At 37.6% G+C, this 9,894-nt stretch overlaps 2 protein-coding genes across 8 annotated transcripts in view; one reads left to right on the top strand and one right to left on the bottom strand.

The window, feature by feature from the left end:
• The window catches only part of LOC116688457 (low-density lipoprotein receptor-related protein 1), a 91,251-nt gene extending 88,293 nt beyond the window's left edge, over positions 1-2,958 (top strand). For all 7 annotated transcript variants that reach the window (XM_032514508.1, XM_032514510.1, XM_032514509.1 and 4 more), the window contains 2 exons: positions 829-973; positions 1,056-2,958. In XM_032514508.1, the coding sequence (XP_032370399.1) occupies positions 829-973; positions 1,056-1,196 (286 nt within the window). In that variant the 3' untranslated portion in view covers positions 1,197-2,958. The remainder of the gene's footprint in view (positions 1-828; positions 974-1,055) is intronic.
• A 1,541-nt stretch (positions 2,959-4,499) lies between these two features.
• On the bottom strand, positions 4,500-7,806 carry LOC116688460 (uncharacterized). The gene is made up of 8 exons (XM_032514516.1): positions 7,743-7,806; positions 7,420-7,465; positions 7,204-7,248; positions 6,579-6,771; positions 6,305-6,471; positions 5,061-6,218; positions 4,743-4,960; positions 4,500-4,617 (listed from the first exon to the last, which is right to left on the bottom strand). The coding sequence occupies exons 2-8, from the start codon at positions 7,444-7,446 to the stop codon at positions 4,548-4,550; spliced, it is 1,878 nt and encodes a 625-aa protein (XP_032370407.1). The 5' UTR covers positions 7,447-7,465; positions 7,743-7,806; the 3' UTR covers positions 4,500-4,547.
• Between the last annotated feature and the right edge of the window lie 2,088 nt (positions 7,807-9,894).

Here is a 9,894-nt window from a genome sequence, read left to right on the forward strand (position 1 = left end):
TCCCGATGCTCTCTCTTTCTTGGTCACTCCTTTATTCATTAGTCTTGGATGCTGTGCAGTGTTTGGTCCTGTGGTGAATGTCGCGCCATCCTTAGACGTTCATGAGAGCTGTAGCTCATCCTGTTCCTACAGGATATTTCCTGTGTATATGCCGTCTTAGAGCAGCTTCAGATCTATTGAAAAGATGGATTGAATAGATCTGTTGGTGCTGTAGATCCGTCATACTGCTATCCATCATATTGTGCCATATTGTACTTACTGTAGTGTGCTGTGGTTTGTGTTGTCGTAGTGTCTCTCATAGTGAGGGATGGACAGTGACAGCATTCTTCCAAGTTCAGATTGGAAAATGCAATGTGAGAAATCCAGCAGTTACTTAACAGGTAATGCAGACATTCATAGCATATTTTGGATTTATTGTGGTCTTAAAAGATAGTATGTGGGGTGCCCTAGTAGCTCACGGAGTCGAGTGCATAGTAGAGTACTTACCGCAGCGGCTCGGGTTCGAGTCCGGCCCACGGCCCTGTGCTGCAGGTCTTCCCTTCTCTCTCTCCCCTCTTCTTTTAGTCACTATCTACATAAAAAATAAATTTAAAAAAAGACGTAGGTCTGTAGGTCCTCTGTGTCTGGATCTGTCATAGGCTACATGAATGCTGGGTTTGTGGTGGTGCCTGTGGTGTGGCTTAGTTCTCTCAACCTGGATTGGGGTGAGAGACATGTAATGCCTCTTCCCTTCATAATGTGGCTGTGTCTCCCGCTTTCACTGTTAAGGATCTTATAACTATAATAAGACACACAAAGATATGACGGTGCCCTTTAATTTTTGTGTAGGGCCAAGGGCTTCCAGCACCAAAGGATGACCAACGGGGCCATGAATGTTGAGATTGGAAACCCTGCCTACAAGATCTACGAGGGCGAGCCGGATGACGACGCTGGGGAGCTGCTAGACGCAGACTTCACGCTGGACCCAGACAAGGTAGAGACAAATATACATACACAGATGTTGTAGCCGCTGCACATATAAATGATATCTAATGGATAATTTTGGCCCTTTCCAGCCCACCAACTTCACAAACCCAGTATATGCCACTCTTTACATGGGAGCACACAACAGTCGCAACTCTCTGGCCAGCACAGATGAGAAGAAGGAGTTGCTGTCACGTGGAGACGAGGAGCCCCTTGTGGACCCCCTGACATAAAATGTCCATTGGCCTGGATCACGCTATTCCAAACACCCCCTCTTCTTGCCTTTTAAAGAAAAACGAAACAAAAAAAAATTGATAAAAAGTGTGAGAGAAAATTGATAAAAAAGTGTGAACACTGTATAAAATGTACAAAAATGAAGGACTACTTTTGTATGTGATTGCAGTATTATATTTTGTTCTTTTGAGATTCCTCTGGTCAAAAATGAATAACATTTTCTATGAGAGATTTTTAATTTACACTTTGTCCCTTACCCTTTACCTAAATAGCCACTACCTCTGTGCAAAATGAAATGGAAACAAGAAAATCAGAAGAAAAGATGCTATCATTGGAGCAATTTTAATTTTTTATTTTTGTATGAATTGTATAGAAAAGAAAAACAGTGTTCCATTTCACCAGTGCCAACTGTATGTTGTTTGTGTTGACTTTGAGTGGGAAAGGCAAAACTCAAAGTTTTCTAAATCGGTACATATGTTGTCTTGCTGGAGTTTCTAAGCAAGATTTTGTGAGACAGATTTGTGATCGCACCGTTTGTGTATAGCACATGTAAAATGTCAATACCAGATGGCAACTACAGTATTTCCACATAATTTCTTCTCAGAGAGCAATGTTCATGAAATGATTGTGTTGTCTTCCTTGCACAGAATTCATATTTTACGGTATAGTGTATATTGTAGGCTTTCTAACGTATGATGTAAAACAGGTATGTTTGTTTATCACATTGTGTGACAGTTGAAGCTCATGATTTGCTGAAGTGAGAGGATGAGAGGCGTTTTTTTTAGTGTGTGATTAAGAAGTCGGGAAAGTGAGGAAGTTGGTCATGGGTGAAACATTCCAGGCAGAGTGGTGGGTGGAGATTACAGATGTAAAGATGGGAAGGGTAAAGGCCCTCATGGGTGGCCAGTTGGTTGGGTGAACATGGCCAGGCCACAGCTGATTAATAACGGGAGGGCCATATAGCAAATATATAAGACTTTGATGGATAGTGTCATGCCTACACCATTTAATTGTCTGGCACAAGGGTCTTGATCCAGAAGGAAAGGGAGGGTGCAATTATGGTAAAACCTAAGAAGAAGAAAAAAAGAGTGAGATGGGTCTTTGTTTGTCTTTTATTTCTCCAGTCCATTTTGTAAAAGACCAGATAACATACATCTGGCTTTAAGTAGATTTTTCTTTCTACCTTTAGAGGATCAAAGTCTGTACGTTCACAGTTTTGTAATGACTCAGTCTTAAGTGCATTATGTTCATTTGGTCTTTAGCATTTCTCTGCTCTAATCTCTCACTTTCCTCTGTGCCATGCTGCTGCTAATGCTACCATTCTGGTCGCTCTGACACGTCTTACGCTCAGCCTCTTTCCCAAAATGCTGCTTTCTGTCAGAAATGTGTCAGCCATATCTTAATGCATGTGAAAAGTAACACCAATCTTTAATGTAACTACAATAATAAGTTTTTTTTTTGTTGCTTACCTGTCAGCAAGTGTTATTTTATGCTGTTGTATATGTTTTGTCTTTAATTGAGAGAGAAGTACAATCATTTGACCTAAAGAACATTTTTGCTAAATCATACATGCATTTTCAGAATTGCTTTTTGATTAGTCCTTTTTTATGAAAAATGACACATAGCTTTTATAGTACACAATGCATGGAGGCACAGACTTTCTTCTGGAAAGAGAATAATGTTTAATTTTGCTGGAGTACTTTACAAACTAAATAACAGATATTGTTATAAATAAAAAATTAAAAACAATTGTACAGAAAACAAGCCACTGTCTTTTGTGTTTGTTTCCCCTCAATATACGCTGATAAAGTGAAGAATACTGTGAGGAGTCAGTGTGGGTTGGTTCAACCATTTATTAGGCAAACAGTAAATCTGATTACATTTTAAATTGATAAAACTACCAATTAAAATAATTGAGGAAATCCTTAAATTATCCTTAATAGTTGAAGCGAATACATGTTGCTAAACCATCAACTCAAAGTAACCCTGACTAATACCATAAAAAAATACAAGAAACAAGACGATATATAATACAGAAGTATGTGCATTCCAGTAATTGCTTGTTTTACATAATCGTTTAAAAAAAGATTGTGATAAAACAACTCTCCTACACACACACACACACACACACATATGATACAAATCAACATATTATATATATATATATATATATATATATATATATATATATATATATAAAGAGATTTGGCTACTGTACCTCTCTTTAGTATGCACCATTGGTTAGAGGTGGACACATTTTGTCAATTAGTACTTAAATTAACAAATAACTGTTTTAACAGTCCTATTCCTATTGGAGACACGTCACAGATCTTCTGTGTAGCGTTTATTTATTTTTCCGCATTACTCACAAAGCTCAAGAACGCACCAAACTCGGAGTAACGACTTCTCAACTTGGCAAAGTGGATTATCTGAGGAGCATTTGAATGCAGCACAGCCCACTTCTTTCATACTGTTGCATTCTATGGACTAAAGTTACTCGCTACTTCCACGGCTCTTCTTTGTCCTCGACACTGCCTGGCGTTTTGATAATCTTTACTATTAAATACAGTGCATACAACATTAATTAGCACAAAGTGTTTGCAATTGATCGAGTTTACAACTTCAAAAAAAGAACAGAATTCTTTATCTGACATTTGACTGCGCACATTCATTATGTTAAATGTAGGCCTGCTGTTTAAAAAAAAAATCCTATTTCTGGATTATCTGTATCCTACAGAACTATTTGATTTGTCCTCGTTTCCTTTAATGAACAACTACACATAGGCCTCCAGTAGCTTTTATCGTTCATAGTAATGCATAAAGGCTCAGACTTTCTTCTGGGAAGAGAATAATGTTTAATTTCTGGGAGTAATTTACAAACTAAATAACAGATATTGTTATAAATAAAATGTTAAAATTTAAATTTAACATACTGTATATATAAAATTATACAGAAAACAAGCCAATAGGTTTTAGTGATTTTTTTCTTATGTCATAGGTACACGTGAGCAGTTGGTGGAGAATCTTAGCACAGTAAGTGTACTGTAGACGTAAAGTTCTATTTACGTATGTTCACAAATGTGACTCTTATATTATATTTTTGAGAAACATTATCAATCAACAAACAAATTAAGGAAATCCTTCAAAGTTCTGCTTAATAGGTAAATATAATACACATTGCTAAACCATACATTTTTAAGCTATAAATGCTGATTACTCCACCTCAACGTAACCCTTACTGATGAGAGACAATTAAGCAGTATGTACAATCCAGTAATTGCTTGTTTTACATAATCATTTAATTCTTTTGTGATAAAACAACTCTCCTCAGCCACTTTGTATCGAAGTCTTCACTCGATGCCTTTAGCCTTCAGCTCCTCCTTGACTCTGCTCAGGTAGCTAGGATCAGGATACCCAAAACTTTGGAAACAGTACAAGAGTATGTACACGTGTTAATATATGGCATTTCAGTAGACTCGACATTATACAGTATATACACATTATAATACATATGTGTATAAATAAAAGAGATTTGGCTACTGTACCACTCTGGTCCTCCTGTAGTGTTGGTCTTGTGGTGAATGTCGTTCCAGGTCACCTGGTTGTCCATCCCAGACGTTCTGGACGTTCCAACAGTGAAAATGAGCTTCTGGTCAAACGCTTTCTTCAACAGGCGCAGCACTTCGTTTCCCTCTGCATTGTCTGGCAGATATGCTGTTCTTCTTATACCAGTATAATGCTCTCCAGGATTTGGATGCTTTAGCTGCAAAAGATTGTAAAACATATATTAGAACTGAAAGTCATGTCAGAAATTAAAGTTCTACAAATGACACATCTGAAAATATTTAACTCAAGGCATTTACCGTCTGTTTTCCACTGAACATCTCATAGTGAATGGTTATAGTGCCGCAGCCTGAGAATCCAGGAAGGGATAAGGGACAAAACAGCCATTTCATGTGTCCATCTGGCTGGTCTCCCTTCATCATACCAAAGACATCTCTGCATACAGGACAGATGGGTCCCATGGCTTTCTCTGACTTGGCCAGGCATTCCTCACAAAACTCATGTTTACACTTGAGCTGTTTCTTTTCGGTAAATTTCTCCATGCATATAGGACATTTTTCATCTTTGTCATTTTCTGCTGTTGCTCCCTCCCCTGTTGTTGTGTCAGTGCTGTCTCCTGATTTTCCATTCAACGCATGTCCACCAGAGGCGCCTTCTGACATTGAGCCAGTGAACCCAGTGGCGCCCTGGTGTTGGGTACAGCTCATGGGTGTTGTGACACTCTTCTGATACAGATGAAGCAGAGCTCTGACAGCATGGCTCTCCATTGAGATGTTTCCTCCAGGTTTGTTGTAGCAAGCTATGACTTTGACTTTGCCTGGACTGATCTCTGATTCTTTAAAGTTTACACCAAACTTAGATTCGATCTTAGTCACTTGCTCATTGAAGGAAGTAGTCAACAGCTTCCAGGAGCTCTCCTCCATGGTTAGTCCAGCATTGACGAGAGGGTCTTTGATGCTCAAGCCAACGTTCAGTGGTGCGTCTAGAAACTCCCACGTAGACTCTCCACCAGACGGGCTGGTATTTGTTGATGGAGTCAAGGACTTTCTGATGGCTTCTTGAATTGGTGTTGGTCCCCATGCGGTCATATTTCCAGAGGACACAGTAAGCAAAAGCTTGTTTTCTTTTGTCTGGGCGATTTTCAGCACGTTTTTCAACTCCTCTTCATATGCATTTTTGAGAGAAATAGGTGGGCCATTTAATTCAATTAAGCACTTCTGGACGAGGCTTGTGAACTCAGAGAGAGCTTTTTGTGAGTTTCCATCTTCCTGGTCTACTTGAAATGTCACATTTACTTCTGCTGTGATTTTAACTCTATTTTCTTTCTCTATACGTTTAATTTCTTCCTTGTAGATGTTGTTCACGTACCAGAAATGGTCCACTGGGACAGGACAAGTGCATGTCTCCTCTCCTGCTGTAGAAACTGCCCTAGTCAGCTTTGCCAGGTGCTCTTGCTCCTGAATAAAATACAATGTATTCATTTAGTAAAAAGCATTCATTTTCAATATAATTCATATCTACTGATTCACAACACAGTACATACATGTTGTGCCTCTGACATGAATGAAGGAGTGAAGTTCAGTGAAGCGTCCTCTGACATTCGTGTCTTCTGCTCTGGTGGTGTCAACGCAACAGACTGTATTGTGACTGTGTGGTTCTTGCATTTGCTGGTTAGTGTTTGTCCACTCAGTTTCTGAAACTCATCCACAGCTAAAAAAGAAGACAAACACAAAATAAACATGTTTCCAAAAAATCTATTGGTAATAGATGTGCCATTTGATTATTTAAAAATAAAATTAAAAAATATCATACTATACCTGAAGCAGGTGAAAGATTTATCACAGCCTTAGTCCCATTATCGGTGACACTTAAAACAGAGATGTCTCTTTTAAAGTTGCTTTTGATGTTCACCCAACTCTGAAGAAGTTTCTGCAGTTCTCTTACACATTTTTGCGGTTGAACCTCCTCTAACCCCTTCATTAAGAGACTGACTTGAACTTCATCTTTATTCTGTAATAAAGTCATCAAAAAACGTGTTACAGTTGTTGTTACTGTATTTCTAAGCAATATAGCAAAAAAACATGCCATTCAGCTACTAGGGCCCAGCTTAAATTACATTAGAGTTCTAAATATAGTGTTGATAACGTATCAGTCTAGGTTATCAACATTATATAGAAGACTAGAATAAAGTAAACAGCCTCAATACAGCAGAGAGCAACAGTCTGTGATTATTTAGGACCAGTTTAGCTTTCCTGGGAACTTGTGCCTACATTAATACTTTCACTTTCACATACAGAAAAACACACAGGCCTGCTGGAACTTGACCTAGATTTTCTATGCCTCGGTTTTTAGTTTTTAAAAGCTGCTCATGTCTTGGAAATGGGGTGAGAGATGTATATAATTGAACACAGCTTTATTGCACACACACGCTCAAATACCCACCTTAGCAGACTTATCGTGAGGGGTTAGAGGCTGCGGGTTGTCAACCTTAAGATAAAAAAAGACAATTGGAGCAATTAAGACTCAATTTATCTGACGACAGTCAAATACGCTCATATCAAGTGAATACCACAGCTCCCTTAGTTTTTTTTTAAATAACGTTTTGTTGTTCAAAACTAATTTGCAGACTATCTAGCTAATCTAATCTGTTATACTCACCTCCATGGGCGTCTCGTTGTCCGACATTTTGACAGTCCTCTTCTTCCTTTAACACAGATGACAGCAAGGCTTGTAACGTTATATTTGTTGTATTTACATAAAATTGTAAAAATGTTGACACTATGCTTTCGCTCGACGCTACTTTCGGTTACGTTAAGCTAATGCTAACCTTAACGGGCTATATTTGCTTCCCAGTTTTCTTATTTCCTAAATTTGTAACACAACTAACGTTAATGTTGTGTAACGAACTTTAAGTCTACTTTTTGAACATACATACAACCCGTAAAAAATGAATTTATGACGCATACGGATCGACGACTTACCTTCACCTGGCTCAACACTTTTAAACGCTGCTTCTTCCTGATAGATGAAAGTGAAAGTGTTACAGCTCCACGAGACGAGTGACGTCACAATGAGGGCGCCACCCTGTACATTTTAAATTAACTATTCATGTTGAGTAAATCGTTTGCATATTTTGTATATTTGATAATGTTTTTCAATACATATTGAATAGAAAGTCAGCTGTGGACCTATTACTAATGATAAGTGCAGTCATCAGTATATTAATTTAGCAATAAGCTTTGAAACTTGAAAGATTGTTTTACTTACAATATTAATCAAACATTAATTAACTTTTCATTTCAAGGGAAATTAACATGTTTGCTCCACTGCTAATACTTATGTAAGGACTTTTACCAGAGTTTTTTTGTGTCAGAAGGCTACTTTTACCAAAAGTATTATTTTTCAGCCACTGCTGACAATTTTTATTTTTCATTTTTCCTTGTTTGTTTTTTGAAAAAAAAAAACATATCTACGATTTGTCATGGGCATGTTTTCTTAATGCCTATCTCCTACATTTTACGTTTCTCCGTATCATTTGGAATTTAAATTAATTTTATAATCAGTTATAAGTAGCATGGTCTTTTCTTTTACATTGGACACACTATATGATATTTAGATATTAAAGTCATCCACTGTATGTTGCAGCAGAATAATAGGCTCCATTAAATAATTAAAGAAAGAAGTGATAAAAGTATACACAACTGGTAATATGTTTTTAAGAAGATCGTCAATAAAACAGTTTAAGTCGAAACCCTTAAAAAACTGTTCCACAAAAACAAAAAGTATTTTTAAAGTTTATTTTTGTTACACCATCTTTCATTGGATCTCAGTCATAACATTGCAAATATACACAAAATCAAACAAGAATCTAATAGTGACGTAGGTTTAACAAATACATGTCTTGTAGAAAGATCTTATAAAATGATTTTGAAAAGGAATTTTAAACAAACATGACAATGTGCTGTGAAATATAAAATAACTTCAATGAAAGCCTGTCATAAAACAGATTCAAAATACTGAAAGGGCATTAGCATTCATAAACGAACTTTAGTCCAAAAACAACACTGCCAACAATATGAAAATATGACTTCCTTCCTTCTAGACCTGTTCATCTTTTACTTGCTCCACTCCATCTTAAAACCTTTATTTCTATGAATGTACCTTAGTCAATAGAACATCTTATTGCATCACATGCCTTTATTTGGCAAGTATGATGTGACATTACCTGCGTTCAATTAACTGGTAATCACACTGGTGGATCCGTACTTCACGGTGGTACTGTTGCGGGTGCAGAGGCATTATGTGGTGCAGCATGCACAGTGCCAGTTGAGATGACATCATCATATATGTGACATAAGCACAGAGAGCTGTCAGTTCGTTCAGGGTAAGCCTGATATAGTGGACTGTATGAATGCAAACAGGAATTCATGTATGCAGCATCATTCATTACAATGCCATTAAGGTCCCATGACATGGGCTCTTGGTGTTTATAATAAGCTAGGCACTTAATACCATATCTGTATCGTCTTTTATATAGACCTAGGCCTAATACATATGTGGTCTTAATGACTATGCCCCTAATCCAATTGTAGTCTCTTTATTAGATAGTGGTCCCATAATCCATACATGTGTCTGCTTTTATATAGACCTTAGTGGTCCCTAATACCATATCTGTAGTCTCTTTTATATAGACCTTAGTGGTCCCCTAATACCATATCTGTAGTCTCTTTTCTCAGAGAAATTTTCTCAGAGAAAGGGGAGGTAACCTTGCCCCTTATGACCTCATAAGGAGAAAGATTCCAGATCGGCCCATCTGAGTTTTCATTTTCTCAAAGACAGAGCAGGATAACCAGGGCTCAGTTTACACCTATCAACACTTCTAGCCACTGGGGAACCAAAGGCAGGAACTCATATTAATGTTAAAAAACCTCATAAAGTGAAACCTTCATGCCCTGGGACCTGTGAACAATGTAAATGAAGAAAACAGCTGCAGAGTTAGGTGATGCTCCACACAAAACAATCTGACTACTGCAGAATACGCTCCCTGCTGTCCTTACGTACTGTATGCTCAATGTCTTACAAATAGTCACAGTTTCTTCTTTCTATGTATGGTTTAATGTTTTTTTAATCTAT

This window comes from Etheostoma spectabile, chromosome 4, assembly GCF_008692095.1.
Source record: "Etheostoma spectabile isolate EspeVRDwgs_2016 chromosome 4, UIUC_Espe_1.0, whole genome shotgun sequence".
Lineage (NCBI taxonomy): Eukaryota > Metazoa > Chordata > Actinopteri > Perciformes > Percidae > Etheostoma > Etheostoma spectabile.